Source organism: Denticeps clupeoides, chromosome 7 (genome assembly GCF_900700375.1).
Source record: "Denticeps clupeoides chromosome 7, fDenClu1.1, whole genome shotgun sequence".
NCBI classification, from domain to species: domain Eukaryota; kingdom Metazoa; phylum Chordata; class Actinopteri; order Clupeiformes; family Denticipitidae; genus Denticeps; species Denticeps clupeoides.
Window position 1 is genome coordinate 13,900,155 of NC_041713.1, and position 17,411 is coordinate 13,917,565.

At 42.3% G+C, this 17,411-nt stretch overlaps 1 protein-coding gene across 3 annotated transcripts in view; it reads left to right on the top strand.

Moving 5' to 3' along the window:
• Nucleotides 1–17,411, top strand: part of LOC114793471 (protein kinase C beta type) — a 91,539-nt gene that overhangs the window by 52,752 nt on the left and 21,376 nt on the right. For all 3 annotated transcript variants that reach the window (XM_028985258.1, XM_028985257.1, XM_028985259.1), the window contains 7 exons: nucleotides 1,319–1,465; nucleotides 4,914–5,087; nucleotides 9,216–9,307; nucleotides 13,041–13,103; nucleotides 13,991–14,129; nucleotides 15,389–15,469; nucleotides 16,051–16,158. In XM_028985258.1, coding sequence (XP_028841091.1) covers nucleotides 1,319–1,465; nucleotides 4,914–5,087; nucleotides 9,216–9,307; nucleotides 13,041–13,103; nucleotides 13,991–14,129; nucleotides 15,389–15,469; nucleotides 16,051–16,158 — 804 coding nt within the window. The remainder of the gene's footprint in view (nucleotides 1–1,318; nucleotides 1,466–4,913; nucleotides 5,088–9,215; nucleotides 9,308–13,040; nucleotides 13,104–13,990; nucleotides 14,130–15,388; nucleotides 15,470–16,050; nucleotides 16,159–17,411) is intronic.

Genomic DNA, 17,411 nt, shown 5'->3' on the forward strand with positions numbered 1-17,411 from the left:
TGTTCCAGAGGAGCTGGCAGTTGCTTATCTAAGCTCAAAAATGCAATTGCTGTCAAAGCACAGCTCACCACGTTGTGATCATTGCTGTTCATACATATACCCTGTGCATAGTGGTTTCATGTGCGTGGTACTGAGCGACTCCACTAGAGGTCTCGCCAGAGAACACATTTTGTGCTGATCTCTCCTCCTGCTTTTTTGGAATAGACATTGCTCACGGTACAGGAGCAACAATGCATTTGCATTTCTCTTCTAAAACGTTTGGCCATTGTCCCATACAGCCCATTTATGCAGTGTTGGTCATTAGTTTTGTGGTAGAAGGTGGGGTGCCAGCATGCCATAGATGTTATGGCCATTACATTATGACTCTGACGGTAAATACCATTGATTGTCTCATTATTGTCAACATTTTGTCCTTGAAGATGATTTGTTAGATGTTGTTTGATTGACTTTGAATGACATGAAATTTTAATGGCAAATTTTCTCAGCTTCTGTGAGATTTTCCTGAACCGCAGTGGTAAGGGCCTACCTAAAGTGATCCAGGCAAGGGGGTCGCATGTTGGGGGTCTGATCTAAAGGACAATCTGGACCATGGAACAGTGGTTGAATTGGATGACCCTCATCCCCTCGTTCAGCAGGATAATGTGCCTTAATACACTGTGGTTCAAGAGTGGTTTGAGGAACACACGTGTGTTGACTTCGTCTCAATATTACGTCCTATTCAAGCATCATTACGATGGGCAGTGTTTGATGGGATAAAGCATACAGTGAAAAAGAGGGTAGCTATCAATTGCAGCTTTCTTGATTGTTTGTGTGTCAGTTCTGTTTTCTGTAAATTTTGTGTGTGTTGGACAGTTTGTTTAATGGAGTTGAGTGATTTTGAGAAGGCACCAGAGTAGTTTGTGTTTCTGTGGTCAGCTTGTTTTTTTTTTAATGGGTTTTACTGTGTTGATGGGTGAATGTTGGCAACAGTGTAAGATCGTTGGTAAATGAGAAGATGTGCGGCTTCCCCCTTTCCTCTGCCAATCAGGTTAATGAGTGTGTGGACCATGACTCACACACAAACACACACGCCCGTCTGTCAGTGCACAGTTTGCCAGCTTGGACTCTCTTAGCTTCCCGCCAGCAGCTAAGGGCTTGCCCACAGAGAGTGTGACCACACACATCACACACAATATGTCAGTTCATACAGATGTAAGAGGGCACTGGTTAATGTCATGCTACTTCCATACTGGCTTATCTCAGCAGAACTGGGTTGCCCTTTGACCTTTGCTCTGCAGTAGCATGGTAATGATGCCGTATTCTGTGCTTGACTCTGCAGAGAGCTCGAGTTGGGCCGGGAACAAAGAAGACAGATGGGACCTCTCCTAATGCCATCTCCAAGTTCGACAGCAATGGCAACCGGGACCGCATCAAGCTGTCAGACTTCAACTTCCTCATGGTGCTGGGAAAGGGCAGCTTTGGGAAGGTACTTGTTATTGCTTTGTGATGTAATAGAGGCAATTAAACATTATGTGTGTAAATAAATTTTGAATGTAAATGGGACCATTATCTCACCACAATATGTGTCAATGTACTGGCAGTAGCTGCCAATAGCCAGCAGAAATAGTCAATCGGTATTGCAGTAATCACTTTCATATTGTTTTCAGTGTAAAACCACACACTGACACGCACTTTCAGTTTTTCAGTCTTCTTCCAAGCCTTTCTTTCTCATTTGCTTTGATGTCCTTTTGTTCCTCCGTGAGCTTTAGCTTTAAGGAAAGTTGTCTTTCTGCTGCGGCGCTGTGTGAAAGGCTGAAATCAGGTTTGTGAATACACAGTGAGAAACCTGCTTGCAGACAAGGTCATGATTAAAGCCTCAAATTCTGCAAGGGCAGGAGCAATGGAGGGAGGGAGAAAAGAGAGTGGGAAATGGAGATTGAGTGGGCATTGTCTAAGTAGGCTCATGTTCCAGCTGCTCGCAGTTTCCATAGCAACCAGCATTTAAAATGATATTGATATGTTGACGTAGAGCGTGGTTGGGGGGGTGGCCCTGTGTCATGGTTATTAACTGAAGATCCCGTTTGATGCAGTTGCCGTCACGACGACAACAAAATGTCCGCTTCCGGGTGTATCAGCTGCATCATCTGGGCTGGGATTTAAGGCTCGAGTCTGAGCTGCACAGCAGACCAGCCGATCTGGATTTCACCTTGCAGAGAGAAAAGGCAATTAAAGTTCTGTGGAGTCATTTTCGGCTTTGTTCCTTCAGGCAAATCACATGTACGTCTGTAGGGTGTATGCTGCAGAATGAGGGGAAACAACTATAAATGTTTCCCTTCGCAAGTTAAAACTTCCTTGTTTTTAAATAAAATAGTGGTGAAGGGGTTCATACCTCAGCTTTAAATCTGACCAGATATTTTTTTTTTTAGCTCATCAGGGTCACATGTAGTACTTCATTATTATTGTTGCTATTATTATTTTTAATATTATTATTGCTATTACTTTTTCCTGATTTAATAATCTTCCATTTAACAAGTTCAATTCCAGTAGATGTTTTAGTACATGGGGTCATCGTATTTGATTGATCTGTATGATTCTTCTGAAAATAGGATCATGCGCCAAATTAAGATCTTACATAACATGTCACTGATGGGAAAATGTTTGCTGGGAACAAATGCTTTTCCTTTAAACTGGGATGGACTTTTCTCAGATGAGTCAAGTCAAAGATTCCTGCCCTTGTTCTTGTACAAGGGCGAGTGTTTTGGAAGCATGGCTGTACAGATGGTGTCCTCTGTGAAATTGTAGCTACCTTCACTGTTCTGTCACGAGGCCTCCATCTGGGCAGCACTTTAAACGAAACAAAACACCCCAGCACCCTCTGCTGATTAACATATCTGCATACTTAAGGGGAAATGGAGGTAAAAGTTCTCCCGCTGCTTGGAAGTTTTTCCACAAATGACCGCCTTTCATCTGGGTGCGCCATTGACCTTGAAATGGAAAACATATTGATGGTGTTTTTTTTAATGCATATGCAAGAAACACACACACACACACACACACACACACACACACACACACACACACACTTACCCAACAGTGATGAGTGTGAAGTCTGCATACTACGTGTCTTTGCAGACTTTCTGATTCTCAGTTATATGTGTGTGTGTGTGTGTGTGTGTGTGTGTGTGTGTGTGAGTGTGCTGGAAGGAGACTGATAACAGATGTTTTCCCAGATTTCACCATTATGTAGAATATGTTTTTGAATTGCTTGGCTGCTGCCAGTCTCTCTCTCTCTCTTGATTCCCTTACTTCCAAATGTGTCTCTCAGTCTTTTTTTAATCTCTTTTTCCATTCTACACTCAACATATATGCCTTTTTTGCTCTGTCTATCTGTTGGTCTGTCTTTCTCGGGAATGCTTCCATTCTTAATTTAGTTGAGCTACTATGCATCTAATGATTTGTTTTTCCTAATTGGTATGATTTAGATTCTAGATTTCCACATTAATTGATTAATATAGCAATTAATATGCTAAATAATGTCAGGTAGGTAGCATTAACAATGTGGTGGTAGTAGCGTAGTGGGTAACACACTCGCCTATGAACCAGAAGACCCGGGTTCGAATCCCACTTTCTACCATTGTGTCCCTGAGCAAGACACTTAACCCTAAGTTGCTCCAGGGAAACTGTCCCTGTAACTACTGACTGTAAGTCGCTCTGGATAAGGGCGTCTGATAAATGCTGTAAATGTAAATGTAAATGTTAACAAGCATTTTGTATATATGTATGCATTTTTTTCATCTATCCATCTAAGCCAGGGTTCAGTAACCTTCAACATTCAAAGAGCCATTCGGCTCTTTGCCTGCAGATTTTACTTTTAATGACATGTATAAAAAAATGTAGGCTAGTGTGTTGCTTGAGAAATGTTATTTAAGCAAAGAAAATAGTTGCGGGGTGAGGCGCCGAGGATCGCGAAGATTGCACATGTTGAACGCTGTCAGAATGCATTTTTTTTTACTAGCACGAATATGCGTGTAGAAGAGGCATGGGTTGCCGACCCATAGTTTAGGTGATTTTACCTCCTGCAATACCCCTTGGGCTTTATGTAGTCATACAAACACGTCATTGTCATTTCCTGTTCAAAGACTGTTCAGAATTGTTGAGCGTAGACTATATAATGATCATTTTATTTTATCCAGAATAACACAATAATTTTATATCTCGGCCTGTCTTGTCTGCCGTTTTCATTGCCAATCTGACCTTGAACATTGTTTTACCCCTAAATCTCTGCGTGTGTCCTGTGTAATAGTGCTCCTCACTGGTCCAGTGTGCAGCAGTCTAGTCTCAGCACAACATACATCATCTGTTCAGTTCATGGCTCATTTGGTAATAGCACACTTAAACTTCCACCATTGCCATCCAAAGGCCTGTTCAATTCACCATTAAGGCTTGTCATGATAGTCTTGCCAACATTATCGGTGTGTGTGTGTGTGTGTGTGTGTGTGCGGTAAAGAGGCAGTGTGTCAAAACGACTGAAGAGTGTGTGCGTTTTTCCCTTCGCAGCAGCTGCCGTGTACTTACACAGACAGTGGCAAAAACAACAGCCTCAGCTTCGGCACATTATGAGTGGTGTAAACGTGGGTGTTTCTGCTCCGTCTTTGTGATGTTTTGCTCTGCGCCTGAGGCATGCAGTGCTGTCTTTGGGTGTGAACATGACGAGGCAGACATAAAGCCCCAGCTCAGATCAGATCTTCACTGGGACTTTTCTCCCCGACTTCATTTAGTTTATTGCTTTCCGAGGAAACCATTTTCTGCATGCAACCTCATTCACTAAAGCCTCATAGGGTAATCGCAACCAACAATGTGAGTGAGCTCTGTGTGGGCTCTGATTGGTTTTGTGTTTGCGGCCGACTGATAAGTTGTTGTGGTCTTCTGCTCAGGTGATGCTGGCAGAGCGTAAGGGCTCTGAGGAGCTGTACGCCATTAAAATCCTGAAGAAGGATGTGGTGATCCAGGACGATGATGTGGAGTGCACTATGGTGGAAAAGCGGGTACTCGCGCTGTCTGGAAAACCTCCCTTCCTCACCCATCTGCACTCCTGCTTCCAGACTATGGTAAAAACGCTCTCCTGTCCATGTGAGATTTCATGTAGGGCTGGGCAATACAATTATTTTTTTTAAGTGATTAATCTAGTAATTATTGTGCCATTTAAACGCTGAGTGACACGTGTTGTTGCTACTCTCTTTGTTGTGGGTCCAACACATTGGCGCGCATACTTTGCATTTCATGTTGGTGTCAAGCTAATGGTAGAAACCAATGATCCTCAAAGAACACTGTTTTCAAAGCGATGACGTGTAATTTCTCCCCAGATAACAAATGCAAAGCCACCCAATCAGGCAACAACAAGATCTGGTCTCCTCGCTCCTCCTCTGCTTACCTCACGATTAAAGTTGTTCATGGTGCCTCCAGCAAACATAAACTTGATCTCATGTACCACGTCCTCGACAATAAGTCAGAATTTCAAATACCACTTACTCCCATTGTGTCCATACTGAGCAAGCTAAATCAAATAGGCCGAATCTGCAACAGTTGACTGGAAGTTGCTCTAATGTATACAATATAATGTGTTATTATACTTATTAAGCTATTAAAAACAGGCATGTTTTAGTGTGTTGTGTGTGCATATGGTTCTGAACAGGGCATGAGGGCTGACAGCCAGCAGCTCTGTGCCCAACACCCACCGCACTCTGCAGGAGTCCGTCACACCGAGAGAGAATCGGAGAGCTGGACGTACGTCAGGAGAGGGAGAAGAGCGATGGGGACAGAGGGATGGAGATAGGGAATGAGCGAGTGACGGTGATAAGCCAGGGGAAAATGGGGAAGGACGGGGAAGAATTAGGAGCAGGGGAGAGGGAGGGTATGAAATAGGAAGATAACTAGCGAGCAGCAGAGCAAGATCCGAGGGAAATTTCACTGGCAGGATGGGCTGTGACGTCACAGAATCGGAGCTCTTTTCATGATTTTTCAAAAGAATTCATTAGCCGCTCAGAAAAGTCTGCGGTTAAACCTTCAGCTCGGTACCTGTTTTAGTGGCTCCTGCTCACATCAGCACCCGCTGTCCTTTCAGCTGGCGAGGCACGGTTAAAGAAGAAGAACATCTGTTTTTCACTGCGGAAGTCACTGAAGTGATGTTTTGGATCATTTCAAATCAATGGCTGCAATTTGGAAAAATTTTTATGTCCTTTCACATCCTCAGTCAGATGAAATGAAGTGCATTAGGCAGTCTGTGCCAGGATCAAAAACGTCTTACAGTCAATCTTTTCCAAATGTAAAATTCACAGCATGATCTAAGCTGACAGAAAAAATCAAGTATAATTAGTATGTTTATTCATATTACTATATAGATGTAATCTGAACTATGGCCAGTGTAATTATTATTTAATGATTACCCTGCTAACAGTGTTACATTTAATATAAAAGTATTTTTCCCCACTAATGTATTCATGTATTCATAAATTTACCTATTGTGAAATATTATTTCATGGCACTGTTTTTTCATAATGCAACTATATTTTAAGATAAATCTTGCACTGGCTGCAAGATATCAGAATTATCTCACAGGGCCTCTGAATTGCCCTGATGCCTATATGGGACACGCAGTCACCTTTTATGCAGAATGTGGATTTATTTCAGTTTCTTAAATACTTTGAATATGATATTACATGATATATACTCACAGTATATACAGATTCAGAAGGACTTTCCTGACAACTGCTGTCAGGCTCTACAACAGCTGCTCACAAAAACACACATCTAGTACACCATCTCCATTTCTCTTAAGTGCAATATGCAATAATATCTACCCACTCTGAACATATGTGAAATCTCACAAATATATCTTTTATGTATATACCAGCTTATTTTTTTATTTTTACGACTCACATTCACTGTTTTATTTTTTCTATTCCAGGACTATTTATTTGCTTATTTGTACAGTGCATCTTTATATTATACAATCATTGTGTCTGTGCTATTGTCTTTTGTGCTCTTATCTTGTACCGTCCACCTCATGCCATGACAATGTAAATTTCCCACTTGTGGGACTAATAAAGGATCATCTAATGATCATCTTTGTCTTATCTTATATACCCTATGGCATATATAACATTTAAGTGTGCATCTGCTTCATCAAATATACTAAATTGAAATTACATTAGTCAATGTATACATGTGCAATATATAGAAATACGAGACAACAATGCTCCAGTTACAGTAAGGAACAAATAGACATCGATATAGTTTTATTGCCAGTATGGTGGGAAAAAAAAAAAAAAAAACTTTGTGTTTATTGGTTCTAACATGCAGTTATGAATGACAGAATGATCCTGACATAACTCACTAGCAAAGAAGAACAAGTCCAATGTTTTCATAGAATTAACATTGTTAATGGAATTGAATAATGGCATCACAGTAAATTGCTGTGTTATGCAACATTAGTTTGATTCTTTATATTGTATCGTGCTACCTTTTAAATATAAACTACTCACACACTCTGCATAAAGGCATTATTTATAAGCAGGGTCGTGGCTGCTGTAGCCCAATCCCGGGACACCGGGCAGGAATCAACTCCGCACTTAAGTTTGTATAACTGATTGTTAATAGTTGAGGTGTCAGTACATGCCGCATCTTCCACTCTGTGTTGAGTAAAGTTGTGTAACATGTTTGTGATACGCACACCCTGATTGGCAGTGATGGAACCTCCACTTAAGCAGTGCAGAGCAGCTTTACTCTCACACACTGCGGCTCTTGAAGGGCCTTTAATCCCCTTTGACTTTAATTCGCCGGACTGGCGTTCCCACCGCTGCCACCAATCATGCTGCAACTGTCGCTGGACTGGCACGACCATCCAGATGGAAAAAGCCAATTAAATAAGCCAGGGACTGCTGGGAAAATGGCTCGTGATTTAAGCCTCTGTGTTATTTGTCATTTTCTTGGTACTTGCGTGCGTGTTTATATGAGGGATTGAAATGTACGGGTTGTGTATGATAGCGATTGTGTATGTGTGGTGCCGTCATGAGTTTCATTACCATATGATGCTTTTGCTGAAGAGATGCCAGTGTTGTGCCCGTCTATGGATTTGTGGACAAAGAAAATGTGTGTGTTGATAGGTGGTGGAAAAAATGGCTGTGCGCGCTCAGAGTGCCTAATAGCTTTACATTATCCGTCTGACACTAAGCACACATTTCATTAATGTTGAATCACATCGGTTCATTTACATTGTGAATTACTGCTTTAAAGGCCTTAATATCACCTGCATTAGGTCTGCCACTGGGGGTTAAGACTTGAGCAAATACAGTCTACTCATCTGTGTGTTTACTGAGCTTTTACATCCTGGCTGGAGCTTCCATTATGTTGAGTGTTATAAAGGAGGCCCTTCTGATTTTGAGCGTTTTTTCCCCCTGACATTACAGTCAGTGCCAGCCGCCAACTGCTGCTCTTAAAGGAATAGTTCAGCCAGCTTCAGCAGGCACAGATGATCCTCAGATCTAGTGCCAGTGCTACTGTAGTTATAAAATTATTGAACTAAGGAGCTGCAATAGCCACACTACTAATAATATTATAGTAAGTAATCCAAGTTACTATTGAATTACTATTTGATTATTTTAATTTTTTTTTCTACCCTCAATACTCAAAACGTTTTAACTTTTTTAATTAAATGGCGCATCCAAATGCAAGCACATTGCTGACACACCACGTTGCTCCAGTGTGTCAGCGCCTCAGCAGCAGTTTGTTTCAAAATAATTTGAAAATAATGTCAATGCACACGCAAAAAAAGATGCATAATCCGAATCGCTACTAGTCAGACCCAAATACGGTTGCATTTCTTCATTTTTACAAGATGCTAATTGGATCACTTTTTTAGGGTGAGCAAAAGCAATGTAACTAAGTACTGAGTAAGAATAATCTTAACTACTATTACTTTTTGATATTGTTTTTAAGATATTACTTTTCAAATGGCTAACCAGTCAAAAGTAACTGTATTATGTTTCCTGAGTAATGTACCCAATAATGTTCAAAAATGAACAAGATGGTTTCTGCCAATACCTGATTTTGGTCATTTGACAAAGTCCACTGCTGGTTTGATGTAACTTCAGTCCATGATTGAACGTAAAGACCAAGTTGAGGGTGTGATCAGTAGAATGCCCAAATAAAGCGTGGACATCTTTCCTTTGCCCCTGCAGGACCGCCTCTACTTTGTCATGGAGTACATCAGCGGAGGAGACCTCATGTACCATATCCAGCAGGTCGGCAAGTTCAAGGAGCCCCACGCTGTGTAAGTTTTCCTCGAGTGTGAAGTGGTAGAGACAGAGGTCTGTGCCCTGATCATTTTTCCCTATGAATTTGACCAACTTTGTTGGACATGCAAGATCTCCGTTGATGCCATTGGATGTTTTAGTGCTGGATGGTCAGTCCCGAAAACTCAAAATAGGATAATGTGGCATTAGAAACAAGTGATTTTCTCAGGCTGCTTTGGTTTTGCTTCTACAGCCCATGGCTTCAAATAGCTGCAATTGCAATGAGTGGAGAAGCTCCATCTCTTAGTGCAGCCTTCTTTACTTTTTTTTTAAATGTGTACATTTACAGCATTTATCAGGTCTTACAGCCTTACAATCATTATTTACAGGGACAGTCCCCTTGGAGGCACTAAGGGTTAAGTGTCTTGCTCAGCGACACCATGGGAGTAAATGGGATTTGAGCCTGTGACTTTGTGGTCTCCTAATTCAAAGGCAAGCATTTTACACACTAGGCTACTAGGCTACAGATCAACAGTTTCAATTCTTACTTTACAAAGACACTGTCGATCTGTTTTTAAATTCTCACTGTAAAAAAAACTAACAAAATATTAGGTTGTATTCCACTAACTTCCCTCCTTTTATGTCAAAAGTAATCATACCTTATTAACAAATCGCAAATCTTAAATGTCTATAACTAGCCCTATAGGAAAGATTTTCAAGAATACATCTACTTTAACAATAAACAGACTTACGCATTCAGTTTCCACTGCACATGCAGAGTTTTCATTTTTCAAGTGCAGTTTAGACAGTTTGTATTCTATGCGGCAATTCTTAAGCATACGAAGACCATGCCTACCAACCATGTACCTAGGTGGTATTAACACCAGAAGTTGTCTGTCTATATTGTCATTTTATCAAATTAAAAGTCACGTCATGTCTGTGGTTGAGCACAACGTAGAGGACCAAACAGAGGGACAGGAGCACATGGATCACATGTGCGCATCATTAGATTTTAGGTCCTGGCATCTGACTTTTCTGCATAACTTATTACTCTCTAACAGACATTCAGATGGCTTTTATAGTACAAAAGTAATGGAACATTAAATTCAATTGTCCATTTTTTATAATAATCCTGTATATTAACTATGTTGAATGAATTATTAACAGGTGGGATTGTTCTGTTCTTCCTTGCCGTTGCCTACATCCAGCACAGGTTTCATGAAAAATGTCAAGATAAATGTCTCCATACCTGCCAGGCAATATGGCCTAAAAATAATATTGCAATATTTTAATTATACAAAATATATATCATGGTATGTCAGTGGTGACCTAGCGTGTATGGAAGTTGACCCGTAATCGAAAGGTTGTGGGTTCAAATCCAGAACCGAGGTGCTACTGAGTCCCCACACACTGTTCCCCGGGCGCCTGACATGGCCGCCAACTGCTCCCTCAGGGGGATCGGTTAAATACAGAGACCACATTTCAGTGTGTGCACTGGGTGCATTGCTATGGGGTGTCACGTGACAACTAATCACTTTCACTTCACATTAAAACTCTACATTCGTGAGTTGTGCTTTTCATTCTTTTTTTCTTCACACAAAGTTAAATTTTATTTGTCTTCCTCCATCTCCAATGAATGTCTCTGAAATTGCATGCATCTCCGCGGACTCCAGTACAAAATGCGCATACACCAGGAGAGTGTTCTGGGTGGGTGGAGGAGCGAGTGCTGTTTGTTCTGACTGGGCAGAGAAGGGAACCTCAAAAACAAAGTACATGCTGTCTATTGAACAATAACGTAACGATATGGATATGAAATAGTGGCTTAGTACATTTATAGATTATATTCTATGTATCACCCACCACTAACTTACAGGATGTGCTACTGACATCTTTGCACCAGATACTGTGACAGCAGTGATGGGCAGTGGTGGCCTAGCGAGTAAGGAAGTGGCCCTGTAATCAGAAGGTTGCAGGTTCGAATCCTGATCCGCCAAGGTGCCACTGAGCAAAGTACCGTCCCCACCCACCGCTCCCTGGGCGCCTGTCATGGCTGCCCACTGCTCACCAAGGTGATGGTTAAAAGCAGAGGACACATTTCGTTGTCACCCTGTGTATCAGTGTATCATAATGACAATCACTTCACTTTCACCTGTGAGCTGCTGAAGGGCCCGTGGGTGGGTAAAAGATGGGACCTGTCAGTCAAGCGTTGGTGGGCGGAGCTACGTCATTTTGAGATGCTGGGTATGGAGGCCAGTGTTTTCCTGTTGATCTTATCAGAGCCCTCAGCGGTGACTGCCTTGACCTTTGCTTTGATCTGTTCCAGGAAAGACCTTATTTCCACCCCTCTCCTCACCCCATCTCCTTTTTTCAACAAGTACGCTCTCTGTTTATTCCTGCTCGCCTATCTCTTTGCCCTTTATCAAAAGAATTAAGTCATGTTTAAAACATTTTTTTTGTGAAGCTGAGGTCAGTCTTATCATTATTGCACAAAGGACCGAGATTCTTATTAGTTGTCCCAACATTTGCGTAACACTAGGTGAGTGTGAAGATTGGCAGGGTTACAGCCTGGTGAAATAAATAACAATGCTGCCGTGCTGTGCCCGATGTGCGTCTAATGTGTGTTTCTATATGGACGCTCTGCATGTTTATATGAATCCTGAACTCTCGGTGCAGCGGACGGTGGCGGTTGAGAGCTTTGTCAGGGCGTGCGGTGATTATGGTAATATTTCCTCCGCTTCTGCTGCTCAGAATAGCCGCCTCAGTAATGAGGCTTTTGGCCATTCCTTTGATATTTTCTCTCATTTCACCCGCTCTGTCTCTCTCGCTCTCTATTTCCCTTCTTCCTTTTCTCTGCGTGTGCGGGTAGCAAGGAGTTAGGGCGGGGTAATGTTGAGACTGGGGCTTAAAAGGAAAAGTCATCTCTTGATATTTAGCTCGGTCTGCCCATGTTGGGTTATTCTTATTTTTTTTTCTCCTCTGGCATTAGTGGCGAAGAGGAAACTGTTATTCCTGAAGCTCACGCAGGCCTATGTGGGACAGGAAAACAAGCAAAGCAATGAATAAAATATTGTTTTGTATGATTGTTTTAATAAAAGATGGATGGCTTTGTCATTCTGCCCCAGGTTCCTGTCCTATCCTCTAAAGGGATTCTATTTATTTTCCCAGATTTTGGGGTGACTGTTTATAAGTCTGCGGCTCCTGTCTGTCCTCCATTCCTGCTGACAAATGTGACCATAAAACCATATCTACCAACACACACAGCGCCCAGAGACTCATCAGTGTAGCACTGTACTCCATTTGTATTCGATTTTCATTGTAATCTTCTCACATCAATGTTTTTTATTTGGCCTTAACAAGTGCCATGCACAGTCATATTAGGCAGATGGGGGGACAATAGCCATCAGATGCTCCACCCTACCCACTAAGAATATTATTTTGCAGGAAAAAATGGACAGATGGTCATATGTAGTCATATGATTACACAGGTTTTGTTTGGTGAAATTAACATCATACTAACAGCATTGCACATCAATATCTATGACATGAAACAGACATTAAATACTGTTTATTCATTTTGTATTGATGCACCATTCAATTAGTCATTTTACCTTTAATGTGTCGTCATGTTTTGTCAACCTCCCTGGATATTTTTTGGTTTATTAATTGTCTAAATATTTGACCAGTTTGAAGCAGGTACCTTTATAAATGTCCATAATTTTAACTTGGTTTCAGTAAATTGAGCATCACTTCATTCCACCTTCTGTTCTGCAGGTTCTATGCTGCTGAGATTGCCATCGGCCTCTTCTTCCTGCACCGCCAGGGTGTCATTTACAGGTGAGTGGTTCTGCCCGCAGTTTTTCTCCCACTTAATCCTGCTGGTCCTGGGTGTGTATAGGAGTTTGTGGGTCGGCATTGACAGTCACAGCTCACGCACACAAACCCACGCATAAATATCGAGGCATTGAACAGCAAAGGGTGGATTACTGCGATGGTCTGTGAAAGTCAGATGTTTGGCTCGGTTATTCTTTTTCAGTCACGCCACGCACTGCTGTACTCGAATGCAGCTCCAACCCCCCTTGTTTTCTGCGTCCTTCCTGCACCAGATTTTTCTGTTTGTGTTTTTCCCTTCTCCCTCGATGTGGCTGTGTACCCTGTTACAGATATTACACTCATTGTCTGTCTGCCAGTCAAATGGAGAATTAACCTGATTACTATCTCAGCACAAGATAAATGGTGCCCTGAATTTATTCATTGTTCACATCTGTTACCAGTTGGGCTCCCAGCTTTTCCTCCTTTTCCTCCTTCCTCATTTTCCTCCCTATTCACCTGTTCCACTCTTTTCATGTTCGTATACAGCCCAGGGAGCAGAAATTGTACGAGTGTTAAACCGACTTCTCTGTGGGGTGTAAGATCCTGGTCCATCTCCACCTCTGTGGGTGGTAAAGATGTAATAGTCGAGGCTGTGGCTGGTGTTGCGTTCACATTAGCCCACAGATGGGTGGGGGAGCTCTCAGCAGGCGGGAGAGACCCCCGTTCAGCGGTTACGCCGCAAACAGTCTCCATTCATGAATACTTTACACACCTCCATTTCTCACTCCAAACAGTCTTCTGACACCCACAACCATATTTTAAAAATGTAAACTAAAAATGTGGTAACCCACAGTCCCCTGGGCTTAATGAGGACTGTCTGAAGCGTGTAACTCCCTTCTCTCCTGCCACAGGGATCTGAAGCTGGACAACGTCATGCTGGATTCAGAGGGCCACATCAAAATTGCCGACTTTGGGATGTGCAAGGAAAACATGCTTGATGGGGTGACCACCAAGACCTTCTGTGGGACCCCCGACTACATTGCCCCTGAGGTGAGGAAACCCCAGTGTGTCCGAACTTGACACATTCTGTTAATCTGGTGCATCCTGTGCACCAGCGAGGCTCTGCGCCACCATTTGCATTTTAAAGGCGCAGAGGTACACGGAGAGCAGCCACTGGCCTACATACCTCACGTGTGTATTATTCATGATGCCGCAGACCGCACTTAGCACACACAGGCCACCAACGCATGGCTGTACCTGCCCAGGAGCCCGCATTACACATGTACATACACACACGCAGAACATGCAGCCTCAGCGCGTGTAAACGCACACGCCGGTTCTCCCTCCTGGAATCATCCATGCTCCCCAGCACAGGGCTCCCACGTAACTCATTTCTGAACTCATTTTCTGTTCTGTCAGTCTATCAGTGTGTGTGTGTGTGTGTGTGTGTTCTCGTATGATGGAGGGGGGGGCTCAGGCGAGCTGTGTCTGAGTAATTAAGTTGATTAGATATCACGCGTTGCTCTGACAGAGCAGCAGATGGTAGTGCTGGAAGTCTTACACCGCCAGGGTGAGGAGGAGACTGATCGACGTCACACACACACGCAAACACACACGGCGGATGCACGCATGCACAGACGTTAGGTAGAACATGCTCCTACGGCCAGAGAAGCCGGGGTGACATCAGTTCATCTGCAACATTTAGAGGCATTACTGCAACCCGACATGAGGCCTTCAGCACTGCTAACGTCAGCCCACGCAGTCCAAAGCCATTTGCGTTATTCTCTCTAAGGGACGGTTACCGCCTCTCACCTCACCAACTTCTCGGCTCCATGACTCAGGCAACATGGAGAACAATATCCTGTGGGAACTTAATGCATAGTTCCTTTCATGCTGCGTGGACTGTATTTCCTGAAAAAAGGATGACAGGATGGCTGACGCATTCTTGCCATTCATCATTGGAACAGGCATCATGATGCGGGGCAGTGGTGGCCTAGCAGTTAAGGAAGTGGCCCCGTAATCAGAAGGTTGCCGGTTCAAATCCCGAGCCGCCAAGGTGCCACTGAGGTGTCACTGAGCAAAGCACCGTCCCCACACACTGCTCCCCGGGCGCCTGTCATGGCTGCCCACTGCTCACCAAGGGTGATGGGTTAAATGCAGAGAACAAATTTCACTGTGTGCACTGTGTGCTGTGCTGCTGTGTATCACATGTGACAATCACTTCACTTTTTTTATGTGCATGCAAGGCGAGATTTTTAAAATCCATTGGGGTTCTCCATCTGACTCTGCTGGCATTTTGTTTGTTTCAGATCATAGCCTATCAGCCTTATGGGAAGTCTGTGGACTGGTGGGCCTTTGGCGTGCTGCTGTACGAGATGTTGGCTGGTCAGGTGAGTGGAGTTTGGAAAAGTGGCGGGGTTGGCACAGCTGGCATCTGGATTTGCCCTGGTAACCAGCAGCTCAGGTGCCAGCTCTCTCACCACTCTGAAGGGCTTTGACCGCGAATAACTCCTCAGTCAAGGTCAGTTTGTATTAATTAAGGACTGCGAAATCTCCAAAGACGGGCGAATATTTCATGGCTCTCCAGCTCAGTTATTATTTATGAATTGTTCTGAAACGAGTCTGCTTTGAACTCCAGAAGTCGTGTGTGAATTGTATTTTCGGTGGGGAAAATCGGGTGGCAGCCACTGTGGACTGGGGATACGTAAATGAAATGCTCAATGTAAACTACAATGAAGAGCACTTAAAGTGTTTCAGATGGTTCTAATGCAGTGTGGCAGACTCGTGACTGCGAACAATTGGGAATATTGTGGTGCTTGTGGGACCCAGTCAGACAGCGTTCTAGTTTTTGAATGCGGGCAAATGCCGGCCTAACATAGCTTATGAAATAAAAGCTGGCATTTGGATGGAAAACTCTGGTAAAGATTAGTAAAATATATATTTTTTGTTTTATTTTGCCCCCCCCCCCCAGCCTCCATTTGATGGGGAAGATGAAGACGAACTGTTTCAGTCTATAATGGAGCAGCATGTATCCTACCCCAAATCCATGTCCAAAGAAGCTGTGGCGATCTGCAAAGGGGTGAGCCAATTCCCACACACTTCCCACAAATGTCCAAAATATATACTTTTTTTTTTTTTTTTTTGCCCCCAACAGTCCTGAGATTGGGCCCAAGCTCTCAAATAAAGATATATATATAATTACAATAAAGATCTGAGGAGAAAAAAAAATAGACAAACTTCAAGCTAAAATCTATACTTAAATATACTACATAATATACACTTTTTACATCAAAACACTTGATAGATATAATAAATGTACAAAAATAAATTTTTAAATGTTGACAAAATGGTTACTATTTTATTTCAAAAGCTGAATTTCATTTCATTTAGTTTATATTCTAATATAATCAATAATGTCCAAGATGCACTAGTATATCTTTTTAAATTCCTTTTATGCCAGCTCCGTGGTAGTCATAATAGAAAGTGACTGAATTACAGGGGAAAGCGTTTCAGGGCCTTCCTTTATAAGGTATTTAAATGAAAGGCACTTAAAAAGCTGTGACGACGCTTGTGCCTTAGGCTCATCCCATTTCCATCTGTTGTGAGTGAGTGTTCAGTTTGCAGCTAATGTACATCTGCATCTGATTTTTACTGAGCGTTTATGACTTGTTTATGTAGCAATTTCCTTCCATAATGTAAAAGAAAACCCACAATAAAATGAGTAGGTTTGGGAATGTGTGTGAGTGTGTGGTATACACACTGTACAGTAATGTACAGTAGAAGGTTATTTTGTTTAAAAGCATCTACATCACTCAAGATACTTTTTCTGCACATAAAATGGTAGAAAGTGGTTGTGAATGAAGGGTGATGTAGGAAATATAGTGTTGAGTGAGCCAACGTTTCAGTTATTGCCATAAACCAAAGAAACTCAGTGAGCAGCAGGTGAACGCAAGTTGCTGAGCAGCCAGATGGTTTTGTAACTTAAAAAAAAAAAAAAGAAAAAACCTTGCACCTTAATTCAGAAAAGTGCACCTGTCAGTCTGTACAGTAGCGGGTTGAATCAGGGGGTGAACGTCTGTCCTTAAGCTCAAAAATGGACAAGCCTTGCATTTTATTGCATTAAGAGAAAAGTGATGGATCTAGTGTAAAAAAAAGTAGAAGTTCTGAGAAAGGTAATTTGTTTTCATAATTTAATTATTAAAAAGCTTAACTTGGAATCCTTAAGCCAGAACCAAGGATTGACTGTATATGTGACTGTATAATGTGAATTCTTATTATAATATTGAAATAATTTGAGATTGATGTTTTTTAATGAGCCATAATATTTTAGCT